We start from the raw sequence: 19199 nt of genomic DNA, 5'->3' as shown, positions 1-19199 counted from the left end.
CCTCCCTGGGGATGGACTGGTTTGCCTGGGTGCTGACTTCACCTCACCTAGACAAGCCCTGGGCCATGGTGGTTGTGAAGGAGGGGAGGAGGATGGAAAGGTCATCAAAAAGGGAGATGAACAGGGGGAGATGGAGAGGAAAACAGAAGTGCCTGGTTTTGTGCCAGGGTGCCCAGCTGATGGGTGTTTGGGTGCCTGGTTCCTGTACCTCTGCATTCCCGGGATGAGTGCTCCAGCTCCTTCCTCTGTGTTATAGCCCCAGCTCTGCACTTACAGCATGATGCTCAGTGAGGTGATGCTCCACACCACGCTGTGGTGCTCAGCTCGGCATAAAGGGACTTGGGTCCATGCTTTGTGTTATGATACTGGGCCCCAGCACAGGTGCCTGTGTCCAACTGATGGGCTCCATCCCCAGGGGCACAGGGCAGTGGCATCACTGGCCTGTCTCCATCTTGCAGGGCTTGGTCTAGAGTAAGAGATTACCCGAAAATATGGGGGTATAGCCCAGACAGACAGGAACAAGCTCTGCTGTGCTTCAAACCTTCCTAAAACTGTGCAGCTGTGTTAATGTGGCTTGATGCCAGGTCTTAGCAACCTTCCTGTCCCAGGACCCTGCCTTGTGTTCACCCCTGTCCTAAAGTGGTCACTTGGCACCTGGATAGGAAAAGAAAGGTAATATTTGCCTGGAACTGGATGGATGAAACTGTCCTGGTGCAAGGTCTGGATGGCTCATGGCACTCGGTGGCCACTGTTGTCTGTGTTACACTGAGCACAAGGCACAGTTACTGGATGAACACCAGTGATGGAGAAGCTCCTTGGAGGAGCACGGGCATGGTCTGTGTAGTCTTGGAACCAGGTCACCTTGACTTCCCAAGGACATCTGTGGACTGCACCCACTCCTGCGCTTGCTTTAGGCCCTGTGCTGGCTAGGGACCTTCTGACGACTGCTGAGCTTTGTCATGCATCAGTCAGGACACGGTTGAACTGCACTGCAGGAAAGTAACAGGAAAAAAGCTTTGGGGGATGATTGACAGTAGCTGTCTCTGGCGGAAGGAGCTAATCCAAGCAGCTCATGAACACCAGGTCCCTAATTAAAGCACACAGACTAGCCCTGCCTGTAATTAATTTCCCTATGCTGCTCCTCTGGCAGCCAGCTATCAGTGCCACTGACTCATGGCTCCCGGCAGCCTCAGGGGCATCAGCAGCTGGAGAAGAAGTGGTGGTTCAGAATGGAGCAGGATTTGCCCCTTCTCTTCTGCTCCTCTGTCCCGGGGAGAAGCTCAGTGTGTCTCCAGCTCAGCACACACCCAGAAGATGGGACAGGAACTTGCTCTGTCCGTGGGAACGGGTGTTGATGCACACGCAGGGCACAAGCGATGAAGTGATGCGGGGGTGCAGGAGCGTGGCTGTCGGGAGGGGGTGGCACAGGGCAGGGTGCTATTCATATGCATGGCTTGTTCTCTGCCGGCTGCTTCATGTTCTCTCTTTCTCTCCCCGTGTATACATGTATTTATTATGCACTTGCCTCCCCTCGCTGGAGCTGGAACGGGAGCGTTGTCGTTGTGATTCCTCTCCCATAGGGATGGTTCTTTGTATTCGCTCCGCTGTGAGCGTGTCATATATTTATAAGGCATGTGGGATGCATCTGGGATGTGGTTGGATTTTCCCTGAGCGGGCTATAGCCCCTGTGGTATTGCCAAGGCAGAAAGGAGCCTGCAGCGGTGTCTGCCGTCCGAGCACTCTGTAGCTGGAGTGGGTGGTGGTGTGAATCTCATTGCTCCAGAGCCACCCTGGTCCCCATCATCTGAATCATGAAACTGAAGAAGGAGGCTCCAGGAAGTCCTATTTCTCTGGCTACAGGTTTTCATTATCAGCTGGATAGAAATCGTGCTGGTCAGAGAGTTGCCAGCATTGTTTTAATTTCCCAGGAGGCTCCTCTTGGTGTGACATGTCTCCAGCAGGGGATTTCAGTTCTCTCGTGTTACTTTGCTCCATACAATGGGACGTGATATGTCAAAACATGACAAGCCAGCCAGAATGTGTCATAATACTGCACTCAACACACTGCCTTCCAGGGATGCTCAGCAGCTAATAATATCAGGCTCAAATTATCTTTGCATGCTGAGCTGGTATTTTTTCTCCCATGTGAACTATGATATATAGGAGTCTCCTGCCTATATTGGACTGCTGGATCACCACAGTTTTATTAGCTGCACACAGTGAATTATTTTGACTAGACCGAAACTCGAGCCTGGGATCCCAGCCTGTTATTGCAGAAAAGCGACTTTTCTGCCTTGGCTTCTCTGATCCTTTTGTTATTGCTTCAGTAAACAGTTTGGTGTGATTTCCATATGATTTAATCCTTTATTGTCAGGGTTTGAAGTTAGCAACTTCGATGCAGAGATAACGTGATTTCACTAGCAACGTGACGCTTTTCAGGCTTTTCTGTGAGATGCAGCCACTTGTCCCCAGGATGTGGCCCCGCAGGAGCCGTCGTCCCGCACCGCACACGCGTGGCTGGATGCGACTGGCCTCTCCCCAGTCTCCCCAGTTTATCACATTCCGCATCATTATCCTTTTCTGCCTGACTTTTTGAACTCTGCTATCCTACCTTAAGATGTAATGAGGCATCAACATGCCTGAACAATATTTTCGGTCTTTCAAGGAAGAAAAAGCCTCCCACGACAGCCAGGAGGGAAAGCTGCTGTTTGTCCCTGGGCTGGAGATCCCCAGTGACGGGGAGGAACGTGTCTCTTTGCCAGAGGTGCTGTGACGAGCCGGGAAGGAGACACACGTGTCCCCGCTCGCACGTGGTATCTCACAAACGGAGCCTCCTGCTGCTACAGTTGCTGCCCATTCATTTTAGCTCCCGCATGCGGTTTAGAGGAAGCAATTTAATTACTTGCTGCTAATTGCTGGTAAAGCACTGCTGAAACTGCCTCTGTTCCCCTCCTTCCCCACCACGGGTAGAAAACAGCAGGTCTTTCAGCCAGGGGTTGAGGCTGACCCTCCCTCCCAGCTCCCCTTTCAGAAGATGAAGCTGGCTGCGGAGATCTGCCCACCTCTGCCCACCTCCAAGTCCTTTCCCAGCTCCCAGCTGGGAAATGGTGAATTTGGTGAATCAAAAGGCTTCCTTGTGATTATTCCTGTGCAGCAGAGCTCCTGGGGAAACGGATGGTCATCGTCATGAAAAAATGTTCCTTTCAGGGTCTCTTCAACCCCAGCGTGCTGCCTGCATGCTTGGGACACGTGAAATCTGCTTCTGCCTTGCAAGCTTTGAGGAATCCCTGAATCAAGCATTGCACATGTTTTCCTCCAACAGCACTGCCCTGTGTGGAAAAACGTGCTGTTTTCTCCTCTTCCTCGGTGGCTGCACAGGTTCAAAGGACAAAAGGGGGAGAGAGGAAGGGAAGCAAGAATACGTGGCATAAAGGTTTGACCAAGAGAAGGAAAATGATGCTCTTGGCCCCGAGACCTCTACAGGCAGGTTTGACCTGTACGTTATTCTGGGAATCTCTCACAGTTATTTCTTACAGGAAGAGCAGATCAGTGCAAAATTGTTCATGGAAAGTCACAAAAGCCACATTTCCATATTACATTTTTGAGTGCATTCTGTGGACACCTGCTCATTTTGGAGAGTTGTTTGAGGGTCCTGAAAAGCGAGGAGCTGGTGGCTCTGCTGGAACGGGACACAGAGTTGCCTGGTACAACCCCACAGCTGCGGGAGACAGCCACGGCTGGGCAGACGCTTTCCCATAGGCTGAACTGTGCTAAATGTGCCCGTGGCAGAGACAAACAGCCCCCCAGAAGACAAATGGCCCCCCCTCTGCTCAGAGGTAAGCTCTTTGGAACAGGGTTTATGTCAGATGTGCATCCAGCACCCACAATGCAAATACATATTGATGATCACTCTCTTTCGCCACCAAAGCCAGAGACCTCCCAAGTGTGAAAGGCTGAGGAGGTGCTACAAGTGTATATTGATTTTAGTCATTGTGTTCAGTGGTACAGCATTTTTAATTCTGCATTTTAATCATTTGGTTCCCGTGGCATATGTTGTTTGTGGTTAGTGGCAACACACTTAGAGGGGTGATTTTCAGGCTCGTCTATTAGTTGCCAAAAAAAAGCACTCTCCCATGACCCTGGCTAATTTGCATACTATTTTTGTTATCCTTTAGGAAGCAAACTGCTGATTTTGGTGCTTTGCTTGAACATCCAGTCAGAAGTGGAGTCTTGCCCTGGGGCGTGTGTATGCTACAGTGAACCGAAGATTACAATAAGTTGTCAGCAGCAAGGACTGACAGCAATCCCCACTGAGATTCCCATCCAGAGCCAGCGCATCTTCTTGCACAACAACAAGATAACCCTTGTGAGGTCCACCAGCTTCACCTCCTGCCGCAACATGACAATTCTTTGGATCCACTCCAACAACATCAGCCTCATTGAGCCTGGAGCCTTCTATGGCCTCAACAAACTGGAGGAGTTAGATCTCAGTGACAACACGAACCTGAAATCTATCAACCCTGTCACTTTCCGGGGTCTTGTTCACCTCCACACCTTACACCTGGATCGCTGTGGGCTCCTGGAGCTCTCTACAGGGCTTTTTCGAGGGTTGTTCTCCTTGCAATATCTCTACCTTCAGGATAATAATCTTCAGGTCCTGCTGGATGACACCTTCATAGATCTTGCAAACCTCACCTACCTGTTTTTGCACGGTAACAAAATCAAGAGCTTGTCAGAGAACGTCTTTCGCGGGCTAATCAACCTTGACCGACTGCTTCTGCACCAGAACAGGGTCAGCCTGGTTCACCGCCGGGCTTTTCATGACCTTGGGAAAGTGATGACCTTGTATCTGTTTAACAACAACCTGACGGTGCTCACAGGGGAAACCATGGCTCCCCTGGTGTCCCTCCAGTACCTGCGCTTGAACGGCAACCAGTGGATCTGTGACTGCCAGGCTCGCTCGCTCTGGAATTGGTTTAAGCAGTTTAAAGGATCGTCTTCAGAGCTGGAGTGCCACCTTCCCCCCCGCTTGGCAGGGAGAGACCTCAAAAGGCTACAGAGTGCCGACTTGGAAGGGTGCGTCGACTCCTTCAACCAGATAAGAACAAGCGTTTTTAGCACTAAGACCAGATCTGGCAAGCTGCCAACTGGAATCCCCCCTCTCGGTTCCCATGACGGCTCCCCGAAGTGCTGCCAGCCAGAAACGGATAAGTCCTTTATTTATGAAGCTAAAGGCAAGGCAGGTCCTTCCTCCCACAGCAGCCGGCCATCCTCCAACAACCCTCTCAAGGATAAGGAGAACATGTCCAAAACCAAGTACGTTGAGACGGACCCTTCCAAAAATGGCAGCAACAAGCAGATAAACGATTCCCCCTTTGGGACTTTCCCCAGCATTGTAGACCCTCCATTGACCAAGTTGAAACCAGAATTTCTAGAGCCTATTGAACCTTCCACAGTCCCAACCAAAAAGAGGCAGGGCTGCTCTAGAAAGAACAAATCAAAGGCCCAGTGCCGCCTCACCCAGCAAGGAAACAGCTCCACGTTACAGCTCAGCCTAAGCCTTTTGATCCCCCCCTTGGTGTGGAGCTTACTGTTATTCTGCTAAAATTAACTCTTTTCCTGGGTTGATGACACTTTAATACTAGACTTTTGCTGACCTCCATAAATGTTGTAAACAAAAGCAAAACTACCATCCACCCTGAGAAAGCTTTGTTACACAAAAGTTAACTGGATGCCTTTATAAAAAACAAAAAAGACAAACACGAAGATGTACATAATTTATTTGTCCTGAAACCTGTGAATTATACCTTTGGTCTTCGGAACTGCACTTGCCCACAAAGCAGCTTTTGCTACAGCAGATGGTAAAGAAATATGGTTTATTTACAGGAAAAAAAAAAAAAAGTGTAAGAAATGCTCTGAAAAGAATGTCTAAAATCTGTTTGTAACTTAACATCACTCTGAACAATATTGCAGGTTCCCATTTGCAGAGGTAATGAATTTGATGCTGTTTTAATCCTATGTTTATGAATATTGCAGTTTTTCTGTATTCATTCCATCACACCATGTTTACGGGCAGCATTTGTTAAAGAATGCTACCTTTTCCTTCACAAGATTGCAGTATATATAGATATGCATTTTATTTTACTTGTGTACAAGTATACAAAAAAATATAAAATAAAGATTTCTTTTTCCTAAATGGTTGTCCTCTGAAAGGGGTGACATACGCTAACCAGCTAAAAAAGCTGAAAAATTAAAAGGATGTTGAGTAACCCATGATCTGAAGGCAGGTTGAGCATTTAACACAACAGTAATAAATAAGACATACTTGGCGTGGTTATGCAATCTTTAACTGGTGCCAACAAAGGGTTTCCTTGCATGAAACATGCTCTGCTAATGTGCCTGTTTCCCTTCGAACTGTCACATGTGCTCGCCCGACATCATTCATATTTCAGGATGCTCAGAAAAGCAGGAAATATTAGCCCTTGGAGCTGAGGACTCCAGGTTGCAGGTAAAGGAATGCCAGTAAGCAATCCCGAGGAGTCGGGCAGGGCCATTTTTCTTCTGATATGCACAGATAACTAGACTCAGCTCTGTGATTAATGAACCAGAAGGTAGTTCCAGAGTGGAGCAGCACTCAGGCTTGGATTTATGAAATAAGGTGTGTCATCTCCCCAGACACACACCTCCTGGCCTTGCAGCTCAGGCTGGCTGTGCTGGAGAGCTGGTGTCCATTCCTGGCTATGCCACCAGGGAGTTGCTTCATGGAGTTGCTGCACAAGTGACTTCATCTTCTGGATGACCCCCATCTTTGACCTCAGGAAGCTAAGAAACTAAAAACATGGATGTCTGGGTGCTCCCACACCACACAGTGGGCCGTAAAGCACCTGCCCAGATCTAGATGTACTGCAGACAGCCGCCCATCCACTCTGCAGGTACTCCAGGTTGTGGCAGGGTTGGGCAGAGAGTTTGCCAGGAGGGTGCTTTTCCTTATCAAACTGTAGATTTTCTTCTGTGCTCCTCTCTTCAGGAAGACTGTTGAGATACTGAGGTCTATGCACGCAAGACCAGCCTGTCACATGCAGGTGGCATGTAGTGTGGGCCAGAGAAGAGCAAGAGCAGTGTCATGGGTGTACCAAGGTTGTGGGAATGTGCACTAGAGGACTATGTGTGCAAGGCAGGCTGAGGGTCTCCAGGCTGCACTGGCCACTGTTGGGGATCACAGCACTGCGACTGGTGCTCAGCTTCACAGAACAACCAGACGTGGAGGAGGGAGGGACCATTGCAAGCCAGGAGTGGACATTGGCAGGGCCATGACTTGGTGCCAGCCTTGCTCCAGGCTTGATGGTTCATGAGGAGGAAAGAGCGACTGTGGGAAGAAGCAGGGGAGGATGCTTGGATGCTCACATCCCAGAGAGTCTGTGATGCTGCAGGTTGGGCAGTCAGCGTGGCAGAATCTGAGGCCCACCTGCAGCAACTTCATGGGGTGTTGCTGGGGGCATTCCACCTCTGCCACAGCCAGTTTCCACCTGTGTGAATGACAGGGAGGGCAATGCCCAAACTGTTGCATTTGTGATCTGTTCTTCCAAAGCCATCACTGGGGCTGCCAAAAAGATGTGGCATAGCCCCGCAGCTCACTCTTGGCACTGAGTACCCACAGTGTGGCTGGGCAGGAGATGCTGTGCAGCACGGTCCTGGGATCCCAGCAGATCTGACTGCTGCCATCCCAGCTCCATGACCAGCATCAGCCTCTGCAGAGGAGCCAGGTGTGTTTCAGTGCAGATGTGTTGTCCTGCCCAAGGGATGAAGCAAGAAATGAGGCTGGGATTCCTAAGTGCCTTGTAAGCTAGACAGCCTTGACAATCCCGGTGCCTGCCTGCGTGTCCAGTTTGTGTGCATAATTATCCACACACACAGGCGGGTGATCAGTGATCACTGCCTGCTTTCTGCCATACTTGCTAGGATTTGTCCCCTTCGCGCCTGTGCTGAAGGATTTTCTGAGGTCCTGCACGCCCAAAGCAGGCCCTGTCCTCTCCTACTCATCCAAACTCTTCAAACCTACACCTGAAGCACAGCAGCAGAGACCAGCTCAGCCTGGCTTGGCCACAGGGTCAGCCAAAGCTCGGAAAAAAGCCAGAGGGACAATTGCCAGGTGCTGTGATGGGCTGCTGTGGAAACTCCCATTTTGGTCATAGTCTCAGGGCACACCATGTGTCTCCCTTGTACAGGAGTTAGTGAGCTTTGTGGTCAAAATGCTTGGAGCAGCGCCCACAGGAAACCAGAAGAGGTGGCAAAAACCAGGAGGAACCTGGGGAAAAAAAAAAAAAAAAAGAAAAGAAAAAGGAAAAAGAGAACAGCTATGTGTTGTGGCATTTCCCCACAGCAACTAAATGGGCCCTGAACAGAGCCAAGATCTGGGATCTGGGCTTCTCTGTGCCCAAATCAGTATCACAGGGAGTCTGGCTTCGGTGCTCCCTGTGTTTAACACAAAGCAGACTAGCACATTACTGTCACTTATCCTCGATGGACTGGGAGTCACTTTATGCCAACCCAGTGACGCTCTTCATGCTTTCTAGAGCTTGACTCTGCTGTGCTTTCAGTGGCTTCTAGGACTGTGTATTGGCCACAAGCCCAGAAGAGTCCCTTGTGCTAATTTCCTAGATTTCCTGCTGTCCAGATGCCAATTTCTGTGTTTGCAGGCATTAGAAGGCCATTTGAATGACAGATTATTGAAGAAGGGGATGCAGTGGACAGCAGGAACACCTGTAGGAGGTTGGAAGAGGCAAAGGGTGAGCTCTGGTGTTGATGAGGGAAGGGAGGATTCGAGGACTTCAAAGGAAGGAAGTTGTGCTTCTGCTTTTTGCTCTGCTGGAGTTGGCACAAGTCTTACAGATATTCCTAGACCTATTTTACACTCAGATGTCACTGAATTAAGTGGGATTTACCCAGCAGGGCTCAGGACCTTGTTGACTGTTCCCCATCTCATGATACTTTCTTCCTTTCTCACTGTGCAAGTCACAGTCAATTTTCCGCTCACATCCTTGATGCCAGGAGTGAAATCAAATAAACAAAATGAACAGTGAGGATCCAGAATGGCTCTGGGTGGATGAGGGATGCAGTCCTGACTTTCCTGGGAAGAATGGACTCCCCATCACAGAGCGCAGAGCTGCACAACTCAGCGCATAGTGTCCCCACTGTCACCATGCAGACCCTTGATAATGCAGTGCCCACTGTTGAAGTCAAAACACAGGCTCTCAAGCGGTGGTGGAAAGACACTGTGTTCATGCTTGCTTCTCTGACAGCATTTGCCTCCACAGATCCACACATCTCCTTTGCTGCCAGCTCCTTACTTGTCCTTGCAACAGGCAGGAACAATACCAGAAGAGAAACACGTTTTCCAGGTTTTCAGGTTCACCTGTAAGCACCACCAGGGTCTAAGCTAGCCAAGGAGACAATTATACTCCTCCTTGCCATGGTAATGTGTGAAGTGTATTTATCCTCTGCCCCCTCCCTCCATCTTCCTACCCTCCTGCAGAGGGCAGGGAGACGGGCCTGTGCCTCTGGCTGTGGATGGGGAAGTGGCGTCCAAAGGCTTGTGTCCCCAGGTGGTGATTTTTCTCACCCGTGTGAGGTGCCTGACACAGGTATGGTGAGCCTCACTCCAGAGGTCCCCATCCCTGTCTAGCACACTGCCAAGTTGCAACATCTGACACGGACACATTTTATGTAAAAGCAATTTAATCAAACTGCTTTTGAAAGCTTTCTTTTTCTTCTTTAGTGGACAACTGTGATTCACTGAGATCAAAACTTTACACAGGGATGCTGTGGCTTTGATGCCATTTCCATCAGCAAGACCTTTTTGATCAAAGCTAGGGAGGAAGAGAGGGGTAATGCAGAGTGAAAGAAACCCCACTAATGGCCTGGTTTGTAAGAAATCCTAGATGTTGATCGGAAAGGACTTAGATGCGCTGACACATGTAGCTCAAGCAGTTTTAGCATAAGCTGTGGTGTTCTGAGGATTCCTCACTTTCCCTGTCCAGAGCCCCTCTGAGCCTTCAAAAGATGAAGTCAGGGTCTGTGCACTGAAATTCCCTCGCAGGTCTGGGTCTAAACCTCATTGCTATAGCTGCTGAGTCAGCCTTGCTGAAACACATCATCAGATGGCCAGGAGAGGCTGGGAGCAGGACATGACCATGGCGAGGCACTGGAAGTTGGTAGCTTTGTTCTCTGCCCACTGCCCACAGAATATTGTGTTCCAGAAGAGTTTCAGAAACAGTCATTTTGTCACATCCAGGGGATCCAGGAGAAGTGCAATGGCCTGAGGGAGAGAAGCTCAGGCAGAGCTAGTGGTCTCTCTTGGCTTCAGGCTTTAGGAGTCTACAGTTGCCTGAAATGTGTTTGTGACAGCGGCTTTCCTCCCCTCCCACCCCTCTTTCACTGGATGTGAGAGGACATGCAGGTTGCCTTTGTCTCTCCTGCCCTTCCTCTGAGACAGAGGACTCCCATTTCCAAGCTGGTCACAGCATTACTGTGACTCTCCACTGCTAAAAAACATTACTCAGGTCCCCAAGCTGAAATCAGCTTAAATATATGGGGCTTCATAATGAAGCTCCTCTGCATTCTGCTTAGCTGCGTACTGGCTTTGGAGACCATGTTTCCAAGCTTTTCTCATCTTTAGTTTGGAGAAGAAGAGGCTGAGGGGAGACCTCATTGCCCTCTACAACTACCTGAAAGAAGGTTGTAGAGAGGTGGGTGTTGGCCTCTTCTCCCAAGGGAATAATGACAGGAGCAGAGGAAATGGGCTGAGGTTGGGGCAGGGGAGGATTAGATTAGATATTAGGAAGAATTACTTTACTGAGAGAGTGGTCAGGCACTGGAACAGCCTGCCCAGGGAGGTGGTGGAGTCACCATCCCTGAAGGTATTTAAGAAACGTGTAGACGTGGCACTTCAGGACATGCTCTAGTGCCTGAGATTGTAGGGGTTTTTTGTGTGTGTGTGTACGGTTGGACTCTGTGATCTCAGAGGTCCTTTCCAACCATGACGATTCTGTGATTCTGTGATCTGAGGCTGAGGTGTCCCCACTCCTCCTCTGAGCTGGGGAACCATCAGAGAAACACCAGATCTCACAAGACACAGGACAGTGCTTGGAGTTGGCAATGTTGTGTGGGGAATGGAGCCTGCTTCCGGCAGTAGGTGAGGACAAGCACCTGCTCATAATCCTGGCCCCGGGCTGCAGGCAGATGGTATCTGTGCCCCATCCTGCCCCAACAGCTCACAGAAGATCATGGGACAAATGCCCAGCTCCTGTGACTCCACAGGGCTGACATCTCTCCTCCTAAACAGGATCTCCCAAGCCTTGTGAGTATGTGGTGTTTCCATATCTCTCTGCTCTGACACGGAGACGATTATCTGAGCTGCTGAGTTTTGCTACAAACAAACATGATACATAGAAATAATAAATGCAGGAAGGTTTTCTAATTTAAAGTTGTGTTTCTGGATTAGTTCCCTATCATTAGACAGTGAGAGAGAGGAGCTATTGCCGTTCTGCCACCTTCTCAAAACCAGAAAAGGATAAAAAACCCCATAGTCATGGAGAGATCGGGGTGGGCAGGAGAACAGATCAGGCAAGAGAGGCAAAGGGGATGATATTGGACCACGGTGTCACAATTGCTGATAGGAAGCTCCAGAGATTGCATGAACTCGGGGTACTACCACGGTGAGGGCAAGGAATCTGCAATTATGCAGAGACCTTCCTTATAAAGCCAAGCCCAAACATTTGAATCTGGCAAGGGACAGAAATGCTAATTAGAGACCCCTTGATTTGTGCCATAAGTAGGGCACTGTATGGGGAAATGCTGAGGCAGGTGAGACTTAATGGAATTGCTTCCCAGGGCATCTATAAATAGGGATAATGGAAACTTGGCAAAGAAGCATGATGAAAATAAAGGTATACACCACCCACTCACTAAATGATGAGGCACTTCAAATCTTGAAATGACCCACCTTCAGTACAGTTTGAGAGACTTGTTCTAGGTCAGCAGGTACCAAAAAGGCCCAGCTGTCATCAAGAATAAAAACAGTAATGTCTTTTGGGATGAAATCATAGCTTCTGATAGGCTGCTGCCCTCCATGTGGCACCAATGCAGGCGCGCGAGCTGGGATGAGTTGGGATGAGTCACGCACTGGGCGTCTTCGCAGCGTTTCGGCTGTGGGTGGCTCCATCTGCAGTGGTTTACTTGTGTCAGGGTCCATCTGCAGTGGTTTCTCTGTAGGTCGGGTCTGTTGGCAGGGGTTTGCTCATGGCTCAGGTCCTTTGTGGTGGTGTGGTTGTGGTGGGCTCCTACTTGCATTTGCGTTTGTTGTTCTGTGGCTGGTTTTGTGTGTTATCGCTTGGATTTAAAGCAGAAAGAGAGCAACTGCAAAATCTGGTATAAGGAGGGGGTGCTGGACTTCTGGGCTGGTTGTGGTCAGAGGGGTGTAAACTGGCACTCCAGCAACTCGCTGCACGTGTGTCTGCTGCTGTAAGAGCCTGCTCTGCTTTCTGCACAACTCTCTGTAGCGCAGTTTGATCCAGCACCTCTTGAGAAGGAGCTTCATGGCATGGACAGCTGACGTGTCCCAGGAGCACAGCAGCATCTCTCACCAGATCTGCTGCCTGATCCCCCGCATCACCCCGAAGGGACAGGAATGGTCCCTGAGCAGAAGGGCACGTTATGCACTGGCATGTCCATGTTAGCATCTTTCTTGTAGAGTCCCCACCATAGACAGTCCCCATATACACATGGAGCTGCCCCCCCCAATCCCATCAGCCTCCCCATCGCTGCCTTGCCCTGCTTGAGGAACCCTGCGTTTGGCCCCTGAGCCTTGGGGTACAGCAGCAGAGACAGTTCTGGCTGAGCTGCAGTTTCCAGCAGTGTCACACACACGATATGAGACCTCGGGTGAGTCATTTTATCTCTTTCCCCACTCCCATCCAGCTGCAGAGGGGTTGGTGGTTGGAGACTTCACACACATCCAAGCTTTTCCTTCAGCAGGAGAAGGGCAGGATGCTCAGCTGCTTTTTGTTTTCACTGGAGCAAAGCCCTGGAGTGGGCTGGCTGAGGACTCTTGTTTAGCTGAATGCTTGCTAAATAAGGGCAGAGCTGCTCTTTTCTCCCCTGGTATTTCCATTCAAACCTTAACAACAGCGGCAGCAGGAGCTGCCGCTCCCATGGAATATTTATAAGCTGTTTGCAGAAATGTCAGGAAGAGCCAGTGGTTGTATTAACACACTCTCAGAGCAGCAGTCTCGGAAAAGTTATCTTATGTGATTCGTAGTCAAAGTGCTTTATGTAATGGTTACAAGCGCTTACAAATCCCAGCGACATTTTCTTGTTTCTTGACAAACAGCCGTTCAGTGTCCTGACACTGAGACAGGAATCAATCACAGTTGCTCGTTCATTAGCCGTCTCCATCCTCCCCTCCGCCCCGCGGTGAAATTAACACCAGGTTACCTGGGAGGCTCAGTCCCTTTCTGCATGACAATTAGAGACTGAGCTCAAAGGAGATGCAGCCCGGCTGGATACAGACACGCTCCTCACCCGCCGATGTCAGACATTCACGTGAATTTCAAGTTGACTTCAAGATGGTAGGACTAAATGTTCCCATTTGCTTTGGGCAGTAAAAGTTGAAATTTTAACAATGTTTTCAAGTAAAACTGTTAAATTCTATATTTTGCTAAATGATTTCTTTTTTCCGCTCCTCACTGCCCCTCTCAAGCTGCCAGACTGACCTTGCTGGGACTGCAGGGATGAGGCTGGTGAGGACAAAGGGTGTTGAAGGGAAAGCAGCTTGAAGTCTCCCAAACAAGGAGGTCTGGGAATGCATTCATATTTCTATAAGTTAGGGTCAGGGCTGGAAAGTACACTGGGATGTTTAACTTTACTATGTATGTTTTGAGGTTGTGTGTCACTTTTAGGAGTGTCTCCAGCAACGGCAGGTCAGCAGAGCGGTTCAGTACCAAGGTCCTCTGGACTCCATGTGGGTAAGTTCTTGCGGCATTGTTGGTTTGGTTGGACCTGAGAGATGCTTTGGTCTTTAACCAGATTGTTCTTGGCCAACTTTTGTAACCTGGAGAGGTCAGGAATATTTAGGTGAAGTCAGAGGAGCATTTGGCTTCTGATTTGTTTCCACCATTGGAATATAATACTTATTTCCACCAGAGTTGTGATCTTTAAACAACCCAAGAGATTATTTCCAACCACTGGGTGAAACAGGGACCATTCCAGAAGGAATAGGTGCTTGTGGGAAAAAAAATTGTTTTCTCCTACCAGAGTGGCCTAATAGTTCCGGGAAGGAGAAGACTTTGACACATGGACATTGCGTGTTTCTCTATCACTGGTGTACCTCATACATCTTACCAGAGCCCTGAGTTAACTAATAGGTCCTAATGGTCCTGACCAGCTTTGTTTGGGGTCTCCACCCAAACTGTGAGTCCAGGAGCTCTATTTAGGTTCAGCCTGGAGCTTTAAATCCCTGTCAGGGCCATGCAGAAACCCCGGTCTACAGCTCGGCCATGGTCATGTCCCTGCCTGGCTATGGAGCCCTGCTGCTCTGAACTCCAGCTGTGAGCTGATTTTGTGGCTTGACTTTGGACCTGTCACCTCACAATGGACCTGCTTGGTGATCACTGGACCTGGTCCTGACCTGTGGATTGACTTCCTGGCTTCACCTTAGACCTGCCTCATTGCGGTTATATTGCCTTATGATGTGGACTCTTGGCCACCACCTCTTGGTCTTGCTTCCTCACTCAGGTCCTGGGGGACAGGATGTGGCTGGTGGGGCCCCTTCCAGCTGTGGGATCCTGCTCGGCTCCTGGCTTGCCTTCCCTGAGGGAGCAGCCCTGCTCTTGCTGCTCCCTGGCACATCTAATGAAATCATAAACCTTACAGACACCAGGTATATGATAAGGAGGGGCCAGGAGAACAAAAGGCAACCCAGGTGGCCTGAAGCTTGTCTAAAGTACGACCCCAGCCTTCTCCAGAGCCACTAAATTTTGCTGCTTGCAAAACCTTTTGTGGGGCTGGAACAATGGATATATGCATAAGGGATGTCTAGTCAAGCTTTATACTGCCCAGGGTCTTTCTGGTTTGCTTGAAAAAAAATGAGGAGGAGGGTGGGCTCCAAACCATGTACCAAAGACTGGAAAGGAAGCCTCTAGTGTGCCCAGGGGTTGTCATAGTGAAGATGAGTGACACATAATAATGATGAATTCAGAAATTTTCACCTTGATTTCCCTGCCTATTTGAGCTTTGAAGTGAGCCTCTAATATTGTGTTAGCAGTTTATTGTGTGTGCTTCATTAAAAATACATCACAGACTTTTTTGAGCTAGAAGGGACGCAAATTAGGTCATCTCGTCCAGCCTCCCGCTGTTCCGCCAGGACTCTGATCTCGCTAATGACTCCAGCCCAGCCCTGACAGGTGCTCGTCCGGCTGCCAATTGAAGCTCTCGGTTGACAGGGGGGAACCAGGCTCCATCCGAGATGATTTCACTTTTTAAAAACTTTTCAGGCTTCTTGTTAAATGGGGTTTTATTTCATGTTCCAGCACACCCGCTTGGCCGGTGCTTGAGCTGCACGGAGAACAGCTTTGTCTCCTCTGATGTGTTGCAGCTCCCTTCTGTGCTTTGAGCCACGAGGATTCAGCCGCTGCCACCGCCACCGCTGTGGAGCAATGCAGGCATAGGCAAGTGTGACACAAGAGCTGCTCACCGGTGGGAGGTCTTCTTGAATGCATCTCCACAGCTGAAAGCACTTTGGTGGAACGGTGACTGCAGGACCCTGGTCTTTCCTCATGGTTTGCCCTCAGCCCTTTTCCAGCTTTGCTTTCCCCCATGCCTGTCCCCTGCAGTTCCCTTGGCCGCTCCTTTGGGATAGTGGTGCAGGCAAAGGCCTAAGCCTCAGCACTACTGAGAGAAGAACCCCTTCTGTAATGTTAGGTAATGTTAGAAATGTAGAGTTTGCCTCAAAATCTTTGTGAGTCTGAGCTGGAGGGCACAAGGGTCTGAGAAACACCGGGGCAGACATAATGAACATAGCTGCATCTTATTTTCCTTTTGAGCTGAGTCTTTCTATGGAGTGGTGCAGCTCTTGAGGTTTGGTGGGACCTCAGCATCACGCTTGCTTCTAGGTTGTGCTGCTGGTTGCTGTGATTGAGCCCCACACAGCCTTGTGTCTTCCTGCAAGGGAAGATTCAACAAAGATGAACTAAAATTCTCACCAGTACTGGCTGGTGTGGACAACCAAGGCAGCTGTGCCCCATGTGAACTCAAGAACTAGCTCACCTAATGCATGGAAGAGCAATGAGATCCATCAACTCTATGAACTCTCCTGTGGGCAGCCCAGGAGCTCTGTGCATCAGCTGTTGCACAACTGAGACAGACTGGAGCTGCCAGGTCCTCCCTGGTGTGGGTCTGTGCTGGTTGTCAATAATTTGGGAAATGCATCCTAGATATTCCTAGTGAGGAAGGGTCTGACCCAACATTTGCTGCTCCTGGAACAAGTGGTTTGGCCAACATCGACATGGTGCTGGCAGACCTGAGGGAGAAACAGCAAGAAAAATGCAGGGGAGGAACCAGTGGTTTTTGCCCTGAAAGACCATCATGTCACAGCGTTTTTGTCCTCTGAACTGAGGTCTACAAGTAGAGTTTCATCTTGTGGGGAGATCTGAGTACATGCCTCCCCTGGGAGCATGGAGACCCCTCACTCACTACCTGTGCAGCCAGACCTGGAAAAGTCCAAGCAGCCTGAGCTGGACTTCCCTGGAGTTTGAGGCAGAAGAGACTGATTCCAGTGTGAAGATGCTCCTGGGATTTTCTCAGGCTCTGTGCCTCCTCCAGGGGAAGGAAAGCACAGACCTTCATTAGCTGTAATGACTGTCTGTCTTGGGCTGGGGCCACGGGCCCTGGGCTATGCGGTGCTTGGCAGAGTGCTGTGCTGAGCAGTCTGGCATGACCTAGAAAAACCTCTTAATGTGTTGTTCATTTTGAAAGGGGCAATGGTCTTATCTAATCACAAACCACATCCTTCAGCACCAGAGCCACTGCAGCCAAGTTAACTCAATTAGTAAATCACCACGCCGAGCTATTTAGAGACAGTTTTTAATGGCTATAGCAACAGTAGGATAATAATATAGAAACAAAGTGCACTAATATGCTGTGATGGGATAACTGGCATTCCTCTCCACTCCTGCAGGGCCTCTGCGAAACGGGGCTGTTATACGGGGCTTTCTCATTTCCACAGAGGCCCCCTCCCTAGACCCATTCCCTGGAGCTCCTTCTTTGTCATCTCTGCAGCCTCAGAGAAACTCACACATTTTCAAAGCATGCGAGTTTGAGAGGGTGTGTGGTGGGATTTTTTTTCTTTTTTTGCTTTTCCCAACAATGTTATTTTAAGTCTGTCCTCCCCCTCTTCCCTCCTCCAGGTCTGTCTTGCCTTGTGTTAGCCCACTTGAGATCTGGGCACCTGCACTCAGAGGTCCTGTCTCCTGTTTTGGGGGGGCTGCTGGCTATTTGGGGGAACAAAGTCCAGGTGCTGTGCTGGCCATAGAGGGTTCACTGGGGAAAGGGGATCAGTCCCAGGAAGGGTGTTTGTACCCTGAGACCCAAGACCATGCTGCTGGGCTGGCAGGCTGTTATGTGAGGACTCCTGGGACCTTTTCCATCTTTCTCCACAACCTGCTACAGCAAAACCCAGCCAAAGCAGAGAGGTTAACAGAGTCATTAGACCCCTGTGTCACCAGAGGTACAGAGAGAGGCAGAGCTCCTGTGCAGCACTTCTCTTCCAGACCTCAGTCTCTCTAGGAAGGGCTCAGCCCTATATTGTCATTTCTCATGGGAGAAACGGAGGCTCTGAGTGGGTAAAATGCCCCAGGTGGCCTTAAAGGGTGATAGCAGAAGTAGGATTTGGACACAAACTGCTGCATTTTTCATCCAGGGCCCATCAATTAATATACAGAGAATTTAAATCCTTAACTGAGCAACAATCAGCACCTTTCTCAAATAAGGCTGAAAACTGATGTTCACATATATTTTTTCTTTACATTTAGTCTCATGTTTCACTAACAGTGGAATTTAGCAGGTCTGAGTCAATTTTGGAGATGCTCGTTCCCCCAACACGAGATGGACAGCTGTAGCGGGAAAGCCTGGCGTGAAGAGCGACCTTGTGGTAGGGTGGTGCTCAGTCAAGTGCTACAGAGGTAGGAAGACCAGGGCTGCCTCCCCGTGTGGTCTCGCTGCAGACTCTTTGCAAGCCCGCCTTGGGATGATGCTAAATGACCTCATAATTTTCCCACACGGCCTCGCCTCACTCAACCTGGGGAGCACTCAGGGTGGAACGACTGCTCTGCTCTCCTTTCCACAGGCACCGCTTAATGTGTGGCCTGGTTCACCCAGCCCTGCTCCAAATACAGCTCTATAAATGGCCTGGTGCTTATTGCTATGGTATCTGAGTGTTTCCCAGCCGGTACTGCCTTTTCGACACCGCTGTAAAATAGGGAGGTTATTTTAACACCACTGTAGGCAGCGCTTTCCAGGTGCTTGGGGAGCAGGGCATTTGGAGAGCAGAATTTGGTGCTGCTGCCCTCGAATCTGCTCAAAGCACACATGGGATTTGGCTTGTCAGAGCAGCGAACTGCCGGAAAATCACTCCCAACCTTCTCCCTTTTAGCGAACAAAATTTCTATGGTTTGACTGCTTTGAGGATGCCACACAGGTTAAAAAAAAACCCACAAAACAAAAAACCGAGAAAAAACAACAAAAAAACCCCCACAAAATTGTGGTATTTCTAGTCTTTTCCTTCCCAGCCATTTAACTAACAGGCAACATTTCCCAGACATCTCTGATGAGACTGGTATATATAAATGATACCAACATGCAAATAATCTTTAAGGCATTAAGTGGCCAAAAGAGTTTGGACCTAACAGAAATGTCAGTAGTTTTCCACTTTTTTCTTTTTTTTTTCCCCTCAAGAGGGCTGAAAAGAGGAAAACTGTTTTCAACAAAGAAAATAAATCTGTTGAACTGATTCTATTTCAGGTTTCTCCAGTGGAAGCAAAAGCTTGGAAATAGCAGCCTGCACTTAGGCAATGGTCCCTCAGAGAGCCAGGCAGAGGCCATCTCCTCTCCCCCAGCCCAGCCCTGGGAGCTCTGCAGAGGATGAAGAA

At 49.4% G+C, this 19199-nt stretch overlaps 1 protein-coding gene across 1 annotated transcript; it reads left to right on the top strand.

The window, feature by feature from the left end:
- The first annotated feature begins 693 nt into the window (after positions 1-693).
- Positions 694-5605, top strand: RTN4R (reticulon 4 receptor). The gene is made up of 2 exons (XM_074159806.1): positions 694-718; positions 4176-5605. The coding sequence occupies exons 1-2, from the start codon at positions 694-696 to the stop codon at positions 5603-5605; spliced, it is 1455 nt and encodes a 484-aa protein (XP_074015907.1).
- Positions 5606-19199: the final 13594 nt, after the last annotated feature.

The sequence above is a fragment of the Numenius arquata genome, chromosome 16 (genome assembly GCF_964106895.1).
Source record: "Numenius arquata chromosome 16, bNumArq3.hap1.1, whole genome shotgun sequence".
NCBI lineage: Eukaryota > Metazoa > Chordata > Aves > Charadriiformes > Scolopacidae > Numenius > Numenius arquata.
The sequence above is the reverse complement of the archived record's forward strand: the minus strand, read 5'-3'. Positions and strand labels throughout refer to the sequence as shown.